The sequence below is a fragment of the Microplitis demolitor genome, chromosome 3 (assembly GCF_026212275.2).
Source record: "Microplitis demolitor isolate Queensland-Clemson2020A chromosome 3, iyMicDemo2.1a, whole genome shotgun sequence".
Taxonomy (NCBI): domain Eukaryota; kingdom Metazoa; phylum Arthropoda; class Insecta; order Hymenoptera; family Braconidae; genus Microplitis; species Microplitis demolitor.
In genome coordinates, this window is record NC_068547.1 from 2797621 (window position 1) to 2822128 (window position 24508).

Genomic DNA, 24508 nt, shown 5'->3' on the forward strand with positions numbered 1-24508 from the left:
TAAGGTCATAAATATGAAACGTACACCAAAAAAATTTTTATTTATTTTTATTGTTTGTCATTTACATACAAATATTTTTTGTTCATGATACGCTTATTAAACGGAATAATTATTTTAATTCATACCAATATTATTTCACTATTATAAATTTTTTATTTATGTATTCTTGATCCTTTTAATCATCACCATAATAGTGTCCTTGAAATAAGTTAATAAACCTGGTGTTATTATTTAATTTATTAGTCTGTTTGCCATTGAAACATTAGACGGGCTATCAATTAATAATTATCGATACATCAATACAAACATTTTTTAACATTATCCTTAATAACTATTTTTAAAATTTATTTTTTTCAAATACTATGTGGCGTTGTTTCAAATCATCACTCCATTATTTTTTAAATATTTATACGTCCTGACTTTCCTTCATAATTGTAAAGAAAATTAAACAAAAATATAAAAAAAAAGAAACCATTCGTTATCCTCCTGGGGAAGTCAACAACGCGAAATTGCATGTATACTAAATTTATATTTATTTATATTATGTAATATTTATATAAAAAAGGAAGTGGTACTAGTGCGATGACAAGTGATTGAGACAATATACACTTACAAGTAACACATAAATTATCTACCGGTGATTTATTACAGAGGCAGTAATTATTATTATCATTATAGTATCAAGTGTTATTTCATCTCAATCTAATCTAGTTTAAATGCACTTTTAAACACAACGAATCATTCGGCAAGTTATTTATCCGCGAGTCTGCATTATTATTATTATTAGTATTATTTATTTATTATTTATTATTAATATTAATATTAATATTTTTCAATCAATGCAGTCATTTATTAATTATTAATTATTTATTATTATTATTATTATTAATTATTAATCAATAAATATTGTAGAGCATTAAATAAAAATCACGTTCCAATCACAGCCCCTTATTGGCAATCCTATGGTCAAACTGCCTGTTATTGAAAGATATTGTAAAATTTTTATACAGTAAAAAAAAAATATGTTTAATATAAAAATACAAAAATTATAAAATCCATTGGCGCGTTCGGACTCGCGACCCCGGGATATGATACCCGGGAAAATTCAAATTTATAAATTTTTTAGAAAAAAGTGAACCAACAAAAAAAAATCATGAATTATCAAGTGTATGAATTAAGATGACAATTTTAATGTAATAATTATGAGTAATTTTTATAAATAGTATCAATATGAATAAAAATAATTAGTCATTAATCAGTAAGAAACTGTTGACCTAAATTTACATTTAATCATTACACTGATAATTTATACATTTTTCTTTTTATTGGTTATTCTTTTTTTTTCTAAATAATTTAATTATGAATTCAAATTCTCCCGGGTATATAGCAGGCGGCCCACTGAAGGATCCGAACATACCACAAGTTAAAAATGAGTTAAAAAATGAATTTAAATCTGTTGTTTACTCGCGACGTCTTGCCGAATAATCCGTATTTTAAAATATTACAATGAGAACAATTATTTACGTGTACAACTGTACAATTGAGACAACTTATTCTTATTCAATTAATAATCATAATTATAATTATCTTATTACAATAAAATCCAATACAATATTTTAATTTTTTTTTTTTGTTTTTAATTAAAACAGTAAGAGCATAAACAGTTTTACTGGAATTTAACATAAAAAATTATCGAAAACTGTTTATGGTCAATATTTTATTTTTAAATATTTTTTCTCTTGATGAGAATATGTTTGGATTTAAGTAATTACATTTCAAGATACAATACAATAGCTTCGCTATAATTACTTTATTTGTTCGTTTCATTTTATTTATTTTTTTTTTTTTCATTCACATTCAATTCGTTATTCACGCAGTTAAATAAACTGGCGGCTTTAACTAAAGTAAGTCCCAATTATTGACACCAACGAATATATCAGACATATATTATTATTATTTAATATATTTAATATAAATATGGAATATATATTTTTTAATTGCATTAAATTTAATGATTTTTTTTGTTAATAAATATAAAATATTTTATTTAATTACTCAAATGTACCAATTATTGGCACGTTATAAAATCTTTATGGGATTCCCATCACTCATAATTTTAAATTCTAAAAATATGAAAATATTTGTAGATTATTTAAATTTCAAAAGATAGAGTCGGAATTTTAAATTATTTTAGTTAATTATTCATTCAATTTTTTCTCTTTACTGGGACTTAAAATTAATAATTAACTAAAAAGTGACTTTGATCTCGTATTCTTTGAAATTTAAATTAATTAATTTTAATTAGATAAACTCAAAGCAACAAAATTCAAATGTCAATAATTGGGTCTTGTACATTAATCATTTTTTTTTTTTTATTTTATTACAAATATTAGAGCTACAAATTCAGCAATTGATATATTTAACGCGTAAATGCTGCTTAATACTATCCATTTTTTTTTTCTGGTCCTATATCGCAATAATTATTTTCAAATTTTTCCCGCTAATTTTTTTTAAACATTTAAGATTTATTGATAAACATTGTAATTGACAATTAAATATTTTATAAAAAGTATAAATAATTATAGTAACTCACTGGTGGTTTAAATCCATGATGATAAATTTTATCAAAATTTTATTAATAATTAAAATTATGTTTTTTGCTGATTAATTTTAAATTAAACTAAACGTAAATAATTAAAAATAAATATGTGTTAATGGAAGGAATAAGATTAATATGTACAAAAGAAATATAAAATATATGATAAGACAATTGAGATATATAAGTATGACAATTCAAGCTTTATATTTAATAATTAATAATTATTAATTATCAATTTAAATCGAGTGCACATTTCTCACTTAAAAAAAAAATTTAAAAAAACGATTAATGGAATTTAATGCGACATTACAGACATTCTCTAACAGTTCCTCCAATTTTTTAAAATATTTAGTGACCTTGAACTGTAACCAGTATGAAAATTTAATTAATTAATTAAAAACAAATTTTAACATTAAATTAAAAAGGAGACAACGCAGTTACAATTTTGTTGATTGATTTTAAAAAAAATTACTTACAGTACATCAAATAATTCAATAAAATTTTTTAAATAAATTCTAGTTTACAAAATTTAAAAATTCAAATTATGAAAATTTGACTGAAATTTATTTTTAAAATTTCATTAAACTCCCAACTGTAATTTTTTTTTAAATTTATGTCTCAGTGAAATTGTTCTTTTTTAATTAATATTTTAATTTTTTTTAATTAATTATAAAAATTTGAATACCGTCATTACAATTTAAAGTCATGGGATATTTTTAAATAGTGGGGGACACTGAGAATGCCTTTAAGCATAAACTCATTTAATATCTCGACTATAATTATCCACAAAGCCATTTTCACAAGTAATTAAATTTTTTTTTTTTTGGTACTTTAATTGTTTTAATTAAAATTTAATATAAATACATCCAATTATAAATAACTTTTATCATTAATAAGTTTTATATTTAAATAAAAAGCCTAAGAAGCACTTAATATTTTATACTGATATATATATATTACACGGGAAGAGTAGTTTAGTTTAGCAAAAGCATGTGCACGACGCATTAAAATCGTCGGAGTACGACAATCAGCCTTTTAATATTTATCTTTACTTATAAGATTGATATATTAATTATTATTATTTTTAATCAATATTATTATTATTATTAAATTTTAAATCTTAGTGATTTTATAAATAATTATAAGTTCCCAATTAAATTTATTTTAAAATTATCAGATAAATTTGTGCAGCCCTTCAGCTTCTCATATTTTTTATCAGTCAAATAATTAAAACCTGTCAGTTACAATCAAATTGTCCATTCGTTTACTCAGTATTTAATACGAGTGTTAATTTTAATAACTTTTTTTTTTTTATTATTTATTTAATTATTATAAATAGATAATTAAATTGCTCTTGTTTTAGCTCAGTCTTAATAAGAAAAAAATATTAGAAAATTTTATTTATAAATCCAGTGAAAATTTTATTTTAAAATTAATAGTACCTTTGTATATTTACTTATTAGGTTTAAATATAGACTGACTTTTATTTACTTCAGTCACAGAAGATTGTGCAAATAACCGCGACACATTACTTCTGCTAATACGAGTAACTCTGTTCCTTATTAATATTATTATTATGTTACTTTTTTTTAAATTTATTTATCGACTATCGAAATCCATTTACGTGCTTCTTAATTGTCAATAGTAATAATAAATATTTTTATTGCTGTCATTTATAGATTTTTAAGTCTGCTATTTTTCAAATGATTCTGAAGTTAGTAGACAATTTACAATTTCCGGATTTTTTTTTTGCAACAAATTAATTACTAAAAAAATGCATATGTAGAAAATTTAAAAAACTATAAGTGCAATTTTTTGAAATATTTTTTTTTTAAAAAATCCAAAAATTATAAGACGTCAGCTAACTTCAGTATCATATTTTCAATGCATTTATTTGAACTCACTATTGTTTTTTTTTTTTTCCATTGATATCGCGAATATTTTTTTCATTTAAATGTCATGGGAATTAAAATATGAAATAAAAATATCGTAGTTTAAATTTTTTTTACGACGAGTTTTAAATATTGTAGTAAAAAAAAGTTTAATGAAAAATTAAACGGAATGTATAATTGATATGTACTTATACGAATACAGCCAGGAATATTAAATCACAATCGTCGTATTTTAAATATTTTATGAGTGTAAATGTATCAGAATGAGACAATTTAAAAGTTTTAAATAAATAATTTTAATAACTGAAATAATGAAATTTAAAAAAAACCGGGTAACTGATTTTTGAATCATCTGCATACGCATTTGAACTTTTATTTGTTTATTTAAAAATATATAAGATTGTCAATCGTCAGCTGCATTCACACCCATATTTTATAAATAATAAAATTTTCAAAAAGCCGCGACATTAAAATGAAAATTTTTATTTTTAAGTTGTCGGTAAATGTAAATTTTAAAAGTATAAAATATAAAAGCTTGTGGATGGCTCAGTAATTTGGAATTCCGATAGAAATTCAATAGATTAATAAATTTATATAAAAGAAACAGTTTTTTTAATAATAGTAACTGGGTATAGAAATTAAACTCAACTTAAAGTTAATTTTCTAAGCTAGATTAATGTACTTACACACAAATGGCAGATATACATGGATATTACTACACTTTGTTATCGCAAGTATGTAATAAAAACCGTTAAAGTGGTTGTTTGTCGATGATAATGGTAAAGTTCAACTATCTAGTCAAATCTCTCTTCTTTATTTATCAGTTTTTTTTTTTTTTATTTTATTATTCTTGTTTATTTGTCTGTTTTAAGCTGTATAAATCTTTACCTTCGATTCAATTCTCCTTTCAATGCTGAAACAAACAAAAAAAGTTTAACGCAACCGTCACTCACAAAAGATCGAAATTTTAGAATTGAAAAAAATAGTTACCATCAATTATCTCTTGTTTCATTTTCTGAAACTCTTTTCGCACTTCTTTTATTATTTCAGCTTTGAAGGCCTCCATTTCTTGAGCAGTAAGCAAGGCCCCGTCATTAACACCATTAACTCGGAGTAAAGTGTCTTCGGATGCAGATCCAAACCTTTTGCGCGCCGACTTTGGTGACTCTGCTCCATTTGAAAATTTATTATTCGCATTATTTTTGTCCCATTTTTTGTCTGGTGAATTCTCTGGTTCCTAAAAAATTAAAAGCAATTATTGCAATTACAATTAATTCAGATAACGTAAAAAAAAAAAAAGTATATAATTACTGGAGGTTGCTCCGGTTGTTTTTTTTCAACAGCTGCCCGACGACGTGCCAGTGTTTTAGCCATTTCATCCATCATGGAAGCCATTCCACCGCCTCCTCCTCGTCCGAGAGTTCCGTAATTGCCGCCACCTCCGCCACTAGATGGACTATTTTCTGCTGACTGCGCTTGTTGCTAAAAAAAAAAAAATAATATTCACCATTCCGCAAATAAAATTCACCTGAAAATAAAATAAAAAAAAAATTACCTGTTTCTTTTTCAACCTGGCGGCTTGGAGCGCAGCTGCCAAGGAATTAACATCGGGCGCAGATTCAGGCACAGACGAGTTAGTATTATTAGTACCTTGAGCACTCTTGGTAGCATCAGCGTTGGGAGCAGGCGGGGGCGGAGGTGGGGGTGGAGCAGCAGGACCAACGAGTGGACCCATCGGGGGTGGTGGAGGACCATTGCTGCCAACGGGAGGATAAGCGTTAGCGTTAACCGCAGGCCCAGTTGCGTACTGATTAACGGAATTAGCAGGTGTCCCGTAGGGGTTATTGACAACGTTATTAGCATTTTGCCCGGCGTACTGGCCTTGGGCAACTGGGCCCACGACTCCGTACTGAGATACTTGAGCTTGTTGCTGTTGTTGCTGTACAAACTGATTCGGTGAACTTGCGTACTGATTTATCGAGCTGTTACTACCGTACTGATTATTACCAGCAACAGCAACATTATTTCCCGCAACAGCGTACTGTGAATTTTGACTACTCGCGTACTGACTACCCGGCGCTACAGATATTGCGTTATTTGACTGCGAATAATTTTGATTATTACTCCCGTAAAGACTACTCTGACTCGAGTACTGACTCTGACAGACATTTGAATTACTAGCGTACTGATTTGACTGTGTGCTGGAGTACTGATTATTGTTATTTGCCTGATTATTATTCTGATTATTAATATTATTATTGCCGTAAATATTTTGGGGTTGAGAGTTGGGCTGATTCGCGATAACGTTCGTTTGGGATGATGATTGTGCGTACTGATTTATCATCGGGGGCGGCACTGGGGCATTGATGTTCATCATCGCTGGTGGACAAGGAGGCGCTGGTGGTGCCGCTGGAGGCTGCGGTGGTGGTGCCGGAGGACCAGGTATCTGCGGCCGTATTATCATCGCTCCGGGCATTGGTGGAGGCTGGGGCTGAGGCGCTGGCGGTGCTGAAGACGTTCTGTGGTGTCCAGACTGCTGCGGCTGCTGCTGTACAGGTTGCTGTTGCTGTGACTGGGGGTTCACTGATGGACAACTGGGAGAAACGGCGTTTGGCCCGTTTGAACCTGGATAAAATTAATTATTAAATAATCCTCCAGTAAATTGTTTTAATAAATAATTTTGTACCAGAGTAATTAAATGCACTTTGACCTACTTTGACTTTGTTGAGACATTCTACGTTCCTGAATAATTGCAACGTCTTCCCGGGTCATAGTTCTGTAAAAACAGTGAAAATATTAAACAAATTATTTTAAATAAAATATAAAATTTATAAAGTTATGCGAAGCCAAATTATTCAGCCATCTAGAGACTAGAATATTGATTTAAACATTTAGTTATTTTTTATTATACCTCTAAGAGACAGCTACTTGGAGAAGACAATTTTAAATTCATCTATAAAACCACCTTAGCGATTAATTATTTTTTAATTATCAAATTAAATTTTCTCATGATTTTGAAGTTAGCCGACGGCCAATAATTTTTCTATTCTTTCAGAATCGATAAATTATAAAAAAAAAAATATTTCAAAAAAATGCATCTATAGCTTTTTCAATTTTCTACATGTGCATTTTTTTTTTTTTTAAATTGATTCGTTGAAAAATAAATGTCTTCTAACTTCAGGATCACATTTTCTATTCTATTTAAAAAAATTAAAAAAATAATCTAGGTGAGATTAGTTTTCTAAATCTAAGCTGTCATTTAGCATAAACTTAATCGAGTGAGCCGTAAAAATAAACTAAATTGCAACCGAGTTAACAAGATACTTACCCAGTTTGTGGGATTAGTTTTAGCCATCGCTAAGGTGGTTACACATAAAAATTAACGGGCTTACAATAATTTATTTTTTCGTTATTGCATCATGAAAAGACATTATAATTATTATTATCAATATTATTATTATTATTATTCTTATATCATTATTATGCTAGACAATATCTTAAACTAAATTAAACAAACACGCAAAGTAGTTCTCCGTCAGTAACTACCGAGGACAGATGCAAGTCATAAATTTATGACAAAATGACCTAGCTCATGATCAATGAGTTTAAATAAAAGTAAATATATAAGATAAGGTCTAACAAAGGAACATTAAATGACAATGAACTATTTGAATATCGAACGACATGCATCAGGAGTTTAATAAAGAAAAGAAAAAGTATTTATATTTATATATATAAAGTATATTCGAGTGAATGTGACCATTGATGAAAGTGTGGGTGAGTGAGTGAAATGGGGTGACTAATAACGGATTGTTAAAATACACAGAAAAAAGACACTGGAATTGACATCTGATAATTTTTTGATTTTTTTAAAACGATAAATTTAAAAAAAAAAATATTTTAGAAAATTGCACATATAGTTTTTTTAATTTTCTACATGTGCATATTTTTAGTTTTTTTTTTTTTTAAATTAGTGTTAAAAAAAATATGAAAATTGTCGTCTGCTAAGTTCAGGATCATAAGAAATTGGCGCAAGAAATATTTTGTAGTACCGATTGAAACCAAAAATTTTCTAGGGGCGAGTAAAAATTGTTGCGCCAATAGATTTGTTTTTTTCTGTGTATAAATATAAATCTTTGGTAGTGATTGTAAGATGTGTTGACACAATCAAATCCAAATTAAAAGAGTTCACCTCGTATTGAGGCCATTTGTTGGTGAATGACGCGAGCAACCGCCAGTTTGAATAATCGCCGTTGGTATGACGCTGTTGTGATTGTTATTGTTTGTTATGTTATTCTGATTTTGATTCTGATTCTGATGATTGGGAGTAGGAGTCGGGGGCACTGAGGAAGGTGTAACACCAGCTCCTGATGAAAGATGTCCGAGTGACAACGAAATCCGTGGGATTGCACCCACCATTGATGGATGACTTTGATGTGCATGGCCTTGGATTTGACTGTAATCACCCATCAAATATTCTGATAGCTATTTCTAACCGCGGACCCGCTACTCTCGACTCATGTATTTATTCATCGAGTACAAAGCTGTCGGCTCATTACAATTAAATAAAATGAACTAAAGTAAATATTGTCGGAAAGAGATAAAACTTTTAACAAGACGTTAAATGAATGAGGTTCAAAGTAAATAAGCAAATAAATTTATCTAAATAATTAATTACCTGTATCCCATATCCTCTTCGTATTGTGCGTTAGCCTGAGTCGGCTGCTGCTGGGGTTGCTGGGGATAGACAGTTTGCTGTTGACCTGCTGGTGTTCCTGCTGGTACTAAACTCCTCGATATGTTGCTGCCATTACTCAGCACCTACACAACCAGAGATAATTAGCGGTCAATTTGTGACAATCGCTCTAATCAAAAGGTCAATTTTCATCATACTCAAGGACTTAACACATTTTTTTAACCAACGCTAAAAATAAAGCCAACGCGGATTTAAATAAATTCACTTCACCTTTCCCAAGTCTAAATATATTTTATTTTTTATGAATGGAGATAATTCTATGTGACTTAAAATAAATCAGGATTTATCTCCGTCTGAGACGGAATCTACTATTTTTAAAGCTACGTTACAGTATTCGCGACAATAAAGTAATTTACAGTTCTCATAATTAAATAAAAAAAAAAATATTCAATCAGTAGATAATTAACAAATAATTTATGGCGTTTCTATTTATAAAAATTAAAAAATACTAGTAATTGATTGCAATGTTTTTACTCAAATGAATTATCATTTTAGGAAAATTAAGGCGAAAAATTTAGACCAGACTCAAAGTTCCCAAGACGGTCTTCAAAGGACATGCAAAAAGAAATTCAAAAGACACGACAAGCCAGCAAATATAATTGAAAACCTGGCAGTCTGCGTTTGTAACTAAAAGCCAGTCGGCGAATCTTTGTTGCAGTTTTCTGACTTTTATTCATGAATAAGATTTACTCCTGTACCTTGAATTATAATCAGCGCTCCGTACGTGAATAAAAATTTACTACCCATAGATAAATAAATAAATAACTAAATAAAAATCTTACATCAAGTGCTTGCAACATTGCACGTGCAAAGGCATCAGCGTCATCTTTGCTTGAAAAATTGAGACCGTAAACTTGATTGTTATCACGCCATTGGTGAAATGTTCCTGTTGCTTGATTGTACTTTAATCCCTTGAGTATCGCGCAGTTAATTACAATCTCGTGATCTTGGAGTTTTCGTCCAACGACACGAAACGTGTTGTGTACAACGTGGTGATAAAGTTGAACTTTTGACAATCCTGAGGAGCTACCACTTGGAATCCACCTTTTGTTCACGTCGTCGTAAACCATCACCGACGCACGGGCTGATGATATACTTACTTCGCTGAAATTATAAATATAAGACACTTATTAGTATAGTTTATGGTACCGCTGATTACATCCAATTTTTTTTTATTATCCATCGTCATCATCATTATCCTCCGTGGTAATTTAGGGTAATTATTACCCGTGTAATTTAAAGTAGTCAATTAAACTAATTTTTTTTTTTAATGATATTTTTAGTATTTTTTTCTTTTGTTTCATTCATATGGATATAGATTATTGCTGCATCAACAGGTTATTTCGTGGGAAACATTTAAAACAGATTGACTGCAATGACGCTGGCAAGTTTAGTTGCTTGCTACATTATTATCATTGTATATGCACATGGTAAATCCTAGTGGATCCCACGCTGACTCGTGCGAGAAAGCTTTGGGATAAATTCAACCTTAACTGGCCTGTTTATTTTTTTATACCATACACATGTGATTGATGATTTAAATTTGAGTACAAAAATTTAGCTCTACTTCATATGTGACAAATGTGTATTTTATTTTATTTTTTTTTTTTTAGAAGGAATTTTTGAAAAATTTATCTGGTAAATATTCGAGATCAAATAAAATATTTGAATTAATTAAATTCAAATGAGCTCGTATGTTCGTTTATTTTTTACATGTAACAGTAAAGTAAATATTAATGTTACTTTAATTTGAATGATGTCAATATTGACAGAAAAAAATTTAATAAAAAAATGGGTCGTTCTTTGAAATATTTTAACTGACTCAATATAACTTGGGTTTATTATTAATATAAAATAATAAATTTACTCAAGATACACTTATATGAAAACCAAAGTTTACTTTGATAAATTATTGATGCAGTTTCTGAATTTATTTACTTTGAAACTAATGCGGGAACATTAAATTTTGTTTTAAATTTCAGAACTCGCTCTTCCGTAGACAGAAATTGCGGGGAAATCTGAGGAGCAATAAGTTGACGTATTTTTTTTATGAAATATAAAGTTTATCGAAAATCGTTAATGAATAAGACCGTCATTGAAATATTAATAAATAATTTAATAAGAGAGCCAATAGATTTTAGCATTTAGTTTGACCGAAATATTTTCCAGTATTTTAGAAAAAAATTATGATCCTGAAGGAAGTAGACAATTAAAAGATGGATTTTTTTTTCATCACAAATTATAAAAAAAAAAAAAAAGTAAAAAAAATGCACATGTACAAAATTAAAAAAACTACAAATGCAATTTTTTAAAATATTTTTTTTTATAATTTATGATTAAAAAAAAAATGGTAAAATTATTAGATGTCGGCTAACTTCAGGATCATAAAATTTTTTATTAGACAGCAGATTAATATCGACGACGGCATTAATTAATGAGAAAAAAAATGTTTATATTTGTAATATGTATGTGCGATTATGGGAAATTATTAAAACCCCAGGGGACTTAGACCTCGGCAGAGCCAAATGACCCCGTTACTATCTGAGAGTATTAAATTAATTTAAGCAATCTATATTAGCGTATGAAGTAGCGTAAATGCTCGTAAATTTAAATAGTTTGCTATTAAAATCGAACAAAATTATAATAACTTGTAATTAAAAAACTTTTATCATCACTTTCCATTGCGTGACGCGATTCCTATCTTTTGTTCTTTATTACTAATCCTGATAAATTTTATGTGTAACAAATGGAAATTATACTTTTCGAGTCACTGTTCATTACTCAGTTATTACAAGCTGTTATTAGTAATAGTAACCTTGAATTTTATATATTTTACAGTTCACCATTTACGGTTATTTTTTTTTAAATTTATGTGCACTTTCTTCTTGTGCTTCAGTTAAATATTAAGTATGGTAATTTGTTAAATTATTATATTGTTAATAAAAAATATGAAAGTTAAATTAACTGAAAATTTTAATTTACAGTATGCTGATTTTCAAACTTTTGTATTTTAAATTCAATCGATTATTATAATAAATTGAAATTTAATTTTCAAAATCGATTGTTAGAAAATTTAATTAATTAATTAAAAAAAAAATTTTGTATTTATAAATTAAAATAGAGGTACTGTTTTTGGCCACTAAAGGGCCAGTTTATATACTTAAAAAATTTGAATAAAATATATGATGACAATTAATTTTATAAATATATTCAAACATATTTTTATCAGATTACTAAAATGCAATTTTATTATTTTTCTTTTATTTAAAAAAAAAATCTATCCTCGATAAAAAAAATTTATTAAGACAAATAGACAATTTATTTACACAGAAAAAAATAAATTCTTGGTGCAAGAAATTATTTTTCTATGTACTGTACATGGAGCTTATTAAATGATAAAACAATAAAGTGTCAAGATATATATTAATATATATAAGTAATTGTATTAAAAATTCCTGCAAGTAATTAACAAACAAAGTGTATAAATAAATGAATAAAAAATAATTCTTTGTAGCTGATAATAAAAACGGACGTGAATATAAATAAAAATATGATAATGATAAAAATATCTGTTTAGTGAATAATAATAATTAGTATAAATATTAATAAGAAAAAAAAATACGTGTATTTAAAATTAGTACCACATCCATGACTCCTGCCAGGAGTATTGTCTTGAATGATGGCTCCTTATTTGTCTCAAATCCTCGGTATTATTTTCATTTTTATTGGCCTCGCCACCGTGTACCGTTACAGGCCGGACGTGGACGGGCCTTCGATTTGGCAATCGATCGACAACTCGATTAGTATTCACTAATCCCTTGTGACACTCGTAGTAAATAATATTGCTTTTACTTTTTTCCCCGACCATTGTCTCTATTTTTTTACTATCATCCGATTATTTGTTCATTTACGATAAATAATAATCAATTATTTTTCACTCCAATAACAAATTGCTTGATAATGAGTTCATTTGATGAAAACTTTATTATTTTTCGTGTTACTGTTGATTATTAGTCCTGACTATAAAATAATTTACATGAAGTAATTATGATATACTTTAAGTACCGCGGTTGAATATTAATTTTAAACTGAACGCAAGAACTGTAACAACTACTGCGCAGAGGAATCGAGAAACAAATAATAAAAAAGAAAAAAAAAATAGTAAAGTGAGAGGAGGAAAAGAGGATGTGGCGAGATATTGCCACTTCCTCACGCTTCCTCATTTCTACTTAAGGATACTAGATAACGTCTGATGTTAATTCAAACTTTTATTTAAAACTTTGATCTCATTTTTTTTTATTTACATTTTTTAATGACTAAAATTTTTTTAACCACATCCCGAAATTTTTTAGTCCACATATGAGTATTGACATGCAGTTTTTGACAAAATTTTTCAACTACTCAATAAGCTCAGCTTAATTTTGAAAGAAAAAATTTCGAAAAAATGATTTTTTTAGAACTAGCGACATAATCTTACTTTTGAATTTTCAAATAATTTGCATAAATTTTAGTTGATTGAATACTTATTAAAAAAAAAAATAATTTTTTTTTCAGACATTGCAACGAGTGAAATAATCGAAACTACCTTGGGGTGTTATTGAAAATGAGGTGGTGCTTGATTGTTAAGCAGGAGAGTAAAAAAAAGTAGGTTGTGCAACAAAGCCTTCCGGGAGGTCCCCAAGCGCACTTCATCTCATATTTCTAGCATCCAGTTTGGTTTGGAACTCAGCAGTCAGAGCACAGAACAGAACATAAGAGAAGAGAACAGAACAGAGCAAGAGAGTTATACTCTAGTATGGCAAAGGTGTACTATATAGAGTGCAAGGAGAGTAAGGACGCAGAAAGGTTTTAGTTGACGAGGAGAGCACACTCGGGAGAGACCGGTCGATGCACTTCCTCCTTCCTGGTGTGTATGTACCGCCATATAAGAACCGTCGCACTACACCTACGTATTGGTTCCAGGCACTCTCTGTACATGTACAATACATTATATTTTATAACAATAATAATAATAATAGTAATGGTAATAATAATATGCCTACACAAACTCAGCCAGACACACTTTCGTCCCTCAACTATGCACATTTTGAAATTTGACTCTTTCAAAGTTTAAATTTAATACACCCACCAGACCCACTGAGCTAACTGTCGTCTATTGTGCTCATGTGTCTTAATACTTAAACTTTAAAACTCCCGCATTAACTTTTATTTTTATAAAATATCTATTTCATGGTCTCTTGTACGAAATAATATAAATGGAGTAACATATGCAATTAGTGGTAACTGTGATATAATTATTTATAAATTATAATTATTGTGTAAAAAAAATAAAACTAGGCCTTGTTATGAAATTTGTGTCGAGTATGGAGCGATAGTGCACAAGAGAGGTGTACGGTTAATTAAGTAATTAAATGTATGTGCATATATGTATATATATAGCCAAGTAATTTGAGAGTAAGTATTTTTTCAGAGCTTTTTGGTATAAGCAACGTCATATCTTTTCTGATTAATTCCTAACACGACTAACGAGCAACGACCACGGGCATGAGCACGAGCACGATGACGACGTAGACGCAAACCGCAAAATTACTGCCCGAGTTATTTCTTTGTCTGACAAACTCAGTTGACAAAAATTTTATGAAAAGCTTCCTCGTCGTTTAATTGAAAGGACCGCGTATGTGGGCATACTATTGCTACTTTAATAATTATGTGTTATAATATTTAACTTTAATAAAGTACTCGGTGGTTTTATTTATTTAGTCCAACTTTAACTTCATTTTGTTTTCATAAACTTTTACTATCTCAGCCTACGAGCACTTTATTGCCATTACTGTAATAACAAAACTATTAATTTAATTTTTAAATTTAATAATTTTTTAAAAATTACAATTTTTACTCAGCACTTAAACTTGAAACTTGCACATGATAACACTATCGTTTAAAATTATTTATTTTAATATAAAAGAAATATATATTATGTATATGTATCAAGAGTTTAAACACTTGGATATTTTCGAACTACATATTGTTGTCTTAAGATAAAGAGGAGGACGAAGAACACGGGAGAGTTTTGTGAGCGAGTTCGAAAGGTATAGAGTAGACAAGAGTGAAATATCGAAAGATGTTTTAAAGAGGTAGGCAGGTGGTACCCGATGCAGAGTAATAACTAGAGGAGGATATGAAAAGGTGGTGGAAGGAGTGAAACAGCACCCGAGGATGGGTATGGCTATGGCACTACCAGTTTTTTCTCGAGCACCCGGTCTGTCATCGTTTAGTATTACTCTTGCCCGTGGGTTTTCGCTCATCGTAGTAGTTGTAGTCAACCACGAGATGCACAGCAAGAGAAAATGAAAAAAAAATAAAAAAAAATTTATAAATAAAGTAAAGAGTTAAGTGTAGTGTTGAGTAGAGCGACAACCGAGGGATGCTGGATCTTGCAAATTCTTGGAAATATATATGTGCACGTCTGACCAAGTATCAGACAAAGGATGCCAAGAAAATAGAAATGCAGGGAAGAATGGAGCGCTATCGTAGTCTTGAAGAAAAAATTTACCAGACATTTCTCTCTCCCGTCCTCAACTTTTTACTCTGATTATTTCTGCCTCTGGAATTCAAGAATAGTAACATAAAAAATGACTGTCTCCATTAAAACTATCAAGGGTATATCAAAAAATATATGCTCAAGTAAATGCTGTATAAATAAAATATAAATGTATACATATTTTTGTAGGTTTATTTTTAGCGGCAACTGCCTGATGTTGTTAAGATTTGAATTAAGGGATAAATTTATAAATAATAATTGTGGGATCGTGTCAATTAAACAAAGAAATAAAAGCTACAGGCAAACATGACACGGTTGTTTTTCACTTTTATTTTTTAAAAACAATGCCACAAGTTTTTTATTTTTTTTTAACGAAACAAAAATCAACAGAATGCATTAACGGACAAAGTTATCGTTGTGTTAGCGTGATTATGTGAGACAATGAAAGTCAGAATGAATGTAAATCTCCCGTCAGTCACGTCAGTACACAGAAGTAGTGGTAGCAGTAGCAGTAGCAGTAGCAGCAGCAGGAATGGAACCCTGGGGGAGTTATTATTGGTGAGAAGAAGGTTCGAACAGCGGGAGTGTCATAAAAAAGACAAAAGCGATCTGTTGATTAAACTGCTATTTTTTTCTATCAACTTGCAGTCAACTTTAAAACATCTCATTTGCCTTTAATTTTTTCCTTCAACAATTTTACGAAAATTTATCATATATATATGTTTACCTAGGGTTTAATTAATGCAAAAATTTAATAAGAGGAAGTGTAGACGGCGAGGCATGCATTTGGTGATTTAATAACGCAGCTCGGCAATTTTCGCTCCGCTCGACGGTGCGTAGTCGAAATAAAATTTACTTAATAATCTGCGTACAGGACAATCGCTAGACCTGCATGTCATTGTTTGATATTTTGTAAGCGTGATATTTGTCGGCGGAATTAAATGACGTTTTGTCATTTCACGTCAATAGGAGTAGAGTGACATTGAAAGAAGAGAATAACAAAAGTTAAGTCAAGTGTCGTCGGAATCCTGGACTATTGTAGGTCTGCTGTGCAATGTAGTATATAATGTAATGATAGACGTTTGTTTTTGGAGTGTCTTATATTTTTTTCCCTCTTGCCAACACGCGACCAAGAAACACGTTGAGCAAGGACACGAGGAGAGCCTGCATCCGGCTGACTCGTGTGTGTTCATCCCCTCTTTCTCTATATATATAAATATACTCGTTTAGATATATCCCTAGTTTTATGGGTTCGTTATTCTCCTGTACTACGTAAAATTCTATCCGCTGCAAGGGCGAGGGTGATTCCCGAATTGGGGATGAATAAACACCCCCGGTAAAATAGCATTAATCCCTTGACGCCGAAAAAAATACGCCTGACACTTTATTTTTTTTTTTCGTTATCATCCGAAACAAAGTCGGGCGTTTTGTTTTTATTTTCAAAAATTCCATGTTTGGCGGCGTTAGGATCCACTCGTAGATAGTGGAATAAAACTTGATATCCTCGATTTCAGGGCTTTGAGGAAACGAGTTTGTGATTTATCGACATCCAAGGCCTCTATGCGTCATTCCTTACAGTACAATATAATATAATATAATATATATTATTATTATTGCAAGCAAAACGTATGATTTAATCGAATTTCGTTGTTCGAAACATCTGTTGTTAGTCTCCACACCTTGTCATTGTAATTATTTATCTTCTGTACACAATTTACACCTTCTGCGCTTTATCTTAATACCAAGAACTATAAACAATAATAACAATAGTAGTAATAATCGTTATCAGTAGCTATGATTAATACCAGAGAAAAATTATTTTTTAACCAAAATGTATATCTGGAGTGAAGAACGACGAACATGTGTCTTTTCTTTTTTTTAAGAAAAACAAGTAAAACTTGAATACAACAGCTGGTGTGCAGTCCATAAAAATAAATTTTAAAAATACATCTGTCATTAAAATCGACGCTTGAAATAAACTACAAATAAAAAAATTAACTTATGCTAAAAAAAAAAAATTAAAATTGTAAAAGAAAAAAACACGCCCCTAAACTCATCAATGAATGTCCCACATTACCTCTCATAGCTTGACGTATATGCATATACGCTTGTAAAAAATAATAATGTAGCAAACAATGAAGTTTGGCAGAGTAATTTAAGGACAGGTACAAAAATTATAAACAATGGACGGGTGAGAGTGAGGAAGAAGCCGTCGTCTGGTATCCTGGGTTCCTGGGTACAGTGTTGTATATATTATAAAGAGGGAGGAAATAATTTTAGTTGGTTACCATTGAGTTTATGTGTAAAATAAGAGTGTACTTACTTCATGGCTGTGGGGGGTAAGTGCTATGCCCTCATGCAAATAGAATTTCTTCCGCGACACAATATCTCACTGATTCCATGAAAACACGCGAGGTTTGGACAGGATTTGCGATAATTCGACATAAATAACGGACACTAACACCACACTGACACCCTACTGCTGCACATCTGACCGGCCATATTGCCGAGCCGACTCGGGATTCTTGCGACTTCACTCAGATCCACAACCCACATATATATGTCTTCATTTATATACATGGAGATATATGTATACCTACCGCGTACATTTCATATAGCAAATCTACGACATATATATGTAAATATATATATGTATATGAATGTGTATGTATGTGCTGTGGGGTCTGTCTTTACCAAATTGTACGCTTCGAGCTATCGATGTGCGTTAAATCGAACGAGCAAGCTGGTGGCGCGAAAATTTGAAAAAGCGCAAATGGCCGACGCGGGGCGGGAAAGTTTTCAAATTTAAAAGTAGAGGAGGTGAAAAATAAATAAAGAAAATTTCAAATTTGATATGATAAAGGAGCTGAAGAAAATATTTAGATGCACAAAGTAAGCTGTGGATTTTAAATAAATTTTATTTGTGATTATGAGGCTTGTTGAGAAAAAATTGAAATTTAATGTATGGTTAGTTTATGGGTAAGTTGTTATTATATTTATTTAATTATAGGGATCGATGGAAAGTTAAATTTATTTATAAAAGTGTCACATGGAAAAAAAGAAAACGTTTATCTTCTTGACAGCAAAATTGGGAAAATATGTAAGGATTACTTAAGATATGGTTTTCTGTAGATTTTCTTAGACATTGACGTCCTGATTTCTTATAGATTTTTTTAGGTAGTGACAAGTTCTGGCTTCCTGTAGAAATTCTATAGAAATTATTGAATTCAATATTTTCTTTTTGATTCAAGATCTACGGCTGGTAAGTATGAAAGTCAATCCATGTCATCGGAATCTGGGTGATTAGTTATCTGTCCTCATCAAGAGTTTAATGAAATCTTGATATTTGGGATCTGAATCATCAGGATGGCAATCATCAATACATCTGCGTCATCAGGATCTATATAATAGACATTTGCTCAGTAGATATGACTCGCAGTCAGAATAAAACTGCAGTCTTTGGTCTCGTTCGTGATAGCGGACACAACCGACAGAGAATTCGCGGTAATTTTAAAAAACAATTCCCACGGTTTTAAAAAATTGAAATTATTCTTATCTTGACAACTTTAAAAGATTTTTTTTTTAAAAGTTTCAAAATGAATTAATAAGTAAATTTTCATAACAAAGTAAAAAGTTTATCGATTCGTTCCAATTACTACTAAATGGCAACTTGTTTTTACTTTTTATATTTTCATTCCTCAATTGTTTTTTATTTTAATGTCGTCATATTATTATGGTCAGGTTAAAAATTTTAATGAGTAAATCATTATCATTCAATTTGAAATATTTAGTGTTTGTTCGCTCCAAAGTTACACTTATCAAGCTGCCGTAAAAAAATTAAAATCATAAATGGTTATTAAAACAAAGCCAATAAAATGGCAGAATCAGCTGCAGTTGATGTTCCCTCAACGTCGGGAAACAATAATACGATTTCCCATGAAAAGGATGACGAAAAATTCGAGAGAAAACGTACGGTCCTTGAAACTCATGGGTACGCTATTGGTAAAACAATCGGAAATGGTTCATACGCAACAGTCAAAGTATTTAAATCTACAAACTAAATTTATATTTATCAGTCAGTTATTTAAAAACTAATATATATTTAAGATCGCAGACTCATATCGACACAAATCTCCAGTAGCCATAAAAATAATTTCAAAATTCCAAGCTCCGTCTGACTACTTAATTAAATTTCTACCGCGGGAAATAGAAGTAGTCAAAGGTTTGAAGCATCCCAATCTAATACGTTTTCTGCAAGCCATCGAAACAACTCACCGGTTTGTTCAATTTATCACCCAATTAACAAAAAATCAGTCAATTTTAATGACTTAATTAATTATTCATTTATTTAGAGTCTATATTATAATGGAATATGCGCAAAATGGAAGTTTGTTAGATACAATACGCCGTGATATATTTATCGATGAAAACCGAAGTCGCAAATGGTTCAAACAACTTATTGATGCTGTCGATTATTGTCATACACGTGGAGTTGTTCATCGGTATTTAAAATATTCAATAGTCGAACTCCATTATCGCGGAACTTCTCCTCAATCTTTACCCCCATTACGAGCTACGCTGTCTCCCACCCAGTCTATACATGTGTATGCCTATATGAATATTTATATGGGCATCATACATGTAGATGTAAGGGCGCATGCGTACAGTTTATTTTTTAAGGAAGAAAGGGCATCCGTTAACTCAAAAATTTCCGCTCCGTAGACTAACTGTCCGAGTTAATGGAGTTCGACTGTAAATACATATCGCATCTATGTTAATAAGAAATTTAATATATTACAGAGACATTAAATGCGAAAATTTATTAATGGATCATAATCTAAACATAAAATTATCAGACTTTGGATTCGCACGTGGGCATATGAACAAGACAGACGGCACGACAATACTGAGCGAAACATTTTGCGGTAGTTATGCATATGCATCGCCGGAAATATTACGGGGAATTCCTTATCAGCCCCAGATGTCTGATATATGGTCACTTGGCGTTGTGTTGTATGCGATGGTCTACGGTCGGCTTCCTTTTGATGACAAAAATTACGGACAGCTTATAAAGGTACCAAGGTATATTACGAAACTCGTATACTGTCAAAAAAATGATTTATTTACTTAAATATTAAAAAAGATTCTTTTTTATTAAAAATTTTTAAAGCAAGTGCAGAGTCAAGTTAAATTTCCAAAAGAACCCAAAGTCTCATACTCCTGCCGTTCGCTAATCCGCCGAATTTTGGTACCACAGCAGTCGCGAATTAAAATTGAAATAATTAAAGCAGATGATTGGTTGATTAATGATGCGCCAGTTAATGAAGAAAAATTTGACCATAATAAAATATTAAATATATTGCCGGCTGAAGCAATTGTACAAAAGCCGCAGGACAATAATCATGAGAAACTTATGGATCAGATGGTACTACTAGACAAACAATTGCATCGTAATAAAATAGAACGATAAAATACTCTAAATACCTTTTTATTTAATTAATAAATAATTTTTATTTGATTCAATGATGGCTCTTTGTTCTATTGACAATAAAATGCATAGGAATTAATTTTTTTATTTTGAATTAATTTCCCAGTCATACGCACGACCGATACTTAGCTATTACTAGAACAATTATTGTGCTTACAACGAATATTCCACCTGGCGCTACTTTATAAATATCTGTGGAAGCATCAACTAGAAAAAAATAATATTATTTATTATTTTAAAGTAATTTTTAGTTTTATTTAATTTTAATTATTCAACTTACAATTTTTTTCAACGGAAGATTCCCACCCAAAACTTTTTTCGACTGTTCTCTTCCACTGATCATACAAAATATCGCGTTCTAAAATAATTATTGTAGTAAACAAACATCATATTAAAAATATATATATATAAGAAAATAAATTACCATCTTCAACAGTCATTGGCATAAAAATATCACTTGGCACCGTGGTATCTACTTTAAGATCCCAAACTTTTATACCATCAGCACAACCAGCAGCGATGGCAACACCAAGTGCCGATGTTTCACTCATCAAAGGCCTGACTTCCTTGTTAAATAAATAAATTATCAAATAAATTTATCAACAAACAATTACAAATTACAAATTTTAATAATAAAGTATTTTAATTACCCACTGGAATACCAGAAATATCAGCTTGCATTTGCATTAATAAATTATTGCTAGTCATAGAACCGTCAACAAGTAATTTACCTAACGTAAAACCCGTGTCTTGTTTAATAGACTCTAAAATATCCCGTATTTGGAAACAAATTGCCTGTAATGCTGCCTTTATTATATGCGTACTCGTTGTATTGTATGTGATCCCACAAATAATACTATAAAAATAATAAATTAACAGTTTAAAAATATATATATTTTTCTTCCCTAGGTGTGTAATATACTATATAATATAAAATAACCTTTTAGCATCTTTGTGCCAGTATGGAGCATAGAGACCCGTAAATGCTGGTACGAATGTAACATCCGCCGTTGAATTTTTATGTGTAATACATTCAGTATCATTATTACTATCAATAAATATGTTAAGATTATTTCTTAACCAATCTAATATTATTCCAGCAATGGCTATAGAGCCTTCGAGAGCATAAATTGGCTGTGACTTTGGTCCTAATTGATAAGCTACGGTTGTTAACAAGCCGTGTTGAGATTGTACTATCTACAAATAAATTATCAGTAAATTCAAACTATAAATTAATATTAATGATAATTGCAGTAAATAATCTTACAGAAGTTCCAGTATTATATAGAAGAAAACAGCCTGTACCATATGTACTCTTAGCTTTGCCACGTTGTAAACACATTTGTCCCAATAATGCGGACTGCTGATCACCTAGACACTAGTAAATAAATACAATTAATATTTCTACAAGTATAATAATAAATCAGATGATTTATCAATTACTTACACCGGATATTGGTACACCTTTGAGCATATCTTCCTGTATGAATCCATAAATCTCAGATGAACTACGAATTTGCGGCAGTATTTCTTTGGGTATATTAAAAAATCCAAGCAAAATTGGATCCCATTTCAATGTCGTTATGTTCATCAACATCGTGCGCGATGCATTTGTAACATCGGTACTATGTGCGCCACCATTTATACCACCAGTTAAGTTCTAGAAGGATCAATGATGTAAATTAATTTATGCAGCAATTATTTGGTAAGTCAATTGATTAAAATTCAAAAAATTTACCCAAATAATCCATGAGTCGATTGTACCAAACATACAACGTTTACTGTCAACAGCTTCTTGCACTCTAGGTACATTTGTTAACAACCATTTTAATTTTAATGCACTAAAGTAAGGACTTATTGGTAGACCACAAAGTGGCTTGAGGTAGTTTTTGTTTTTGTTGCGTACTCCCTTCAATACATCATCAACAATTACTGCAGTTCTTGTGTCCATCCACACTAAAAGTTCAAATAAATAAATAATTATAGATGATTGATATTAATTAATTTAGGGTTTATTTGAATATTTAGATTACCAATGGCATTGTTCAATGGTTCACCAGTGACATGATCCCATACCACAGTAGTTTCGCGTTGGTTCGTTACTCCAATAGCAACAATATCTGCTGGATCTATCCTGAGTTGCTCGAGATTTATTACCGTCTGGTTCAGACATTCTCTGACAGCAGTTATTATTTCTACGGGATCCTGTTCGACCCATCCTTCATGGGGGTATATCAATGGCACCGTTGTCTGGTGATATGTCAGCACCTCAGCAGTATCTGCTGCAAATACCTTTAAAAAAAACAAAACAAATGATATGATCCTAAAGTTACTAGACAATTAACAATTTTTTGATTTTTTTTCAACAAATTACAGAATAAAATAAAACTAAAAATATCCACATGTAGAAAATTCAAAAAACTAGATGAAATTTTTTTTTAATTTATCGTTTTTAAAAGAATTAAAAAATTATAAGACGTCGGCTAACTTCAGTGTCAAATAATTAATTTTAATTATTGTAAAATAATTATAAAATAATAAACTTACCATAAATCTCACATTGCTGGTTCCTGCATCAATAGCACCCACAAGTGGACCATATCTATTCATCGATTCATTTTTAATCATTTGTTTATAATTTTGAACTGTCATTTATAAATATTTTACAAATTGTTATTTAAATAATGAAAATTTAAATTGTGTATTTATTGGAGGTTTACTTGCTAACTCTTTCATCACTTAATTTAAATAATCTCATCCCGTTGCTGATATAAACTATAAAAACTTAATATATTTTATGTAATACTCATCATTAATAATATTCGATTTTATATTCATGTCAAGCATTCTTATTTTTTTTTTTTATAACTTAAAAAAAATCATGTGCGCATGGAATCAGATTTATCACAATCCGACAGCATAAAAAATTCGGTAACATCAGCGCCGCCATTTGTAAATCAAACTTCCATCTTTTTATTATCAACACACGGCAAGTACGGCAACAAACATTACCAGTAATTAAAAAATTAGTAACTTACAACAGATAAAACAAAGTCATTAATTTATTAAAAATCAAAATTTAATGAGTATGAATGTAGCAGACATTAGACGAATTTAAAATTATAAATAAATAGACTGAATAATTAAAAAATAATGTTTACAAAAAATTCACTTAATTTAAAAATTTTTTAAATGCGCGTTTTTTTTTAATTTAATTTTATTTATTATTTAC

The 24508-nt window shown here is 30.0% G+C and overlaps 3 protein-coding genes and 1 long non-coding RNA gene across 8 annotated transcripts in view; 2 read left to right on the top strand and 2 right to left on the bottom strand.

Moving 5' to 3' along the window:
* Positions 1-15783, top strand: part of LOC128667258 (uncharacterized) — a 50384-nt gene extending 34601 nt beyond the window's left edge. Inside the window, exon 3 of the long non-coding RNA XR_008403438.1 lies at positions 13802-15783. This is a non-coding gene — a long non-coding RNA (uncharacterized LOC128667258). The remainder of the gene's footprint in view (positions 1-13801) is intronic.
* Positions 33-18324, bottom strand: LOC103576524 (protein enabled). Of its 3 annotated transcripts, none has more exons than XM_053737642.1 (8): positions 18112-18324; positions 10030-10351; positions 9170-9312; positions 7206-7267; positions 6047-7116; positions 5803-5973; positions 5482-5728; positions 33-5404 (listed from the first exon to the last, which is right to left on the bottom strand). In XM_053737642.1, the coding sequence occupies exons 1-8, from the start codon at positions 18114-18116 to the stop codon at positions 5376-5378; spliced, it is 2049 nt and encodes a 682-aa protein (XP_053593617.1). In that variant the 5' UTR covers positions 18117-18324; the 3' UTR covers positions 33-5375. The 3 variants fall into 3 exon arrangements, with proteins under 3 accessions (XP_053593617.1, XP_053593616.1, XP_008554986.1); XM_053737641.1 differs by lacking the exon at positions 18112-18324 and adding an exon at positions 15801-15889; XM_008556764.3 differs by lacking the exon at positions 18112-18324 and adding an exon at positions 12889-13363.
* A 1339-nt stretch (positions 18325-19663) lies between these two features.
* LOC103576617 (testis-specific serine/threonine-protein kinase 4) lies at positions 19664-21258 on the top strand. The gene is made up of 5 exons (XM_008556921.2): positions 19664-19828; positions 19896-20065; positions 20141-20290; positions 20589-20862; positions 20959-21258. Exons 1-5 carry the CDS (start codon positions 19664-19666, stop codon positions 21256-21258), a joined length of 1059 nt encoding a protein of 352 aa, XP_008555143.2.
* LOC103576538 (glycerol kinase) lies at positions 21245-24207 on the bottom strand. 3 transcript variants are annotated; one of them, XM_008556790.3, is made up of 10 exons: positions 23824-24207; positions 23310-23568; positions 23015-23232; positions 22724-22936; positions 22544-22654; positions 22217-22473; positions 21931-22132; positions 21701-21842; positions 21557-21634; positions 21245-21483 (listed from the first exon to the last, which is right to left on the bottom strand). In XM_008556790.3, exons 1-10 carry the CDS (start codon positions 23926-23928, stop codon positions 21383-21385), a joined length of 1686 nt encoding a protein of 561 aa, XP_008555012.1. In that variant the 5' UTR covers positions 23929-24207; the 3' UTR covers positions 21245-21382. The 3 variants fall into 3 exon arrangements, with proteins under 3 accessions (XP_008555012.1, XP_008555010.1, XP_014296710.1); XM_008556788.3 differs by having other exon boundaries at positions 21701-21838; positions 21927-22132; XM_014441224.2 differs by lacking the exons at positions 21245-21483; positions 21557-21634 and having other exon boundaries at positions 21720-21842; positions 21927-22132.
* Positions 24208-24508: the final 301 nt, after the last annotated feature.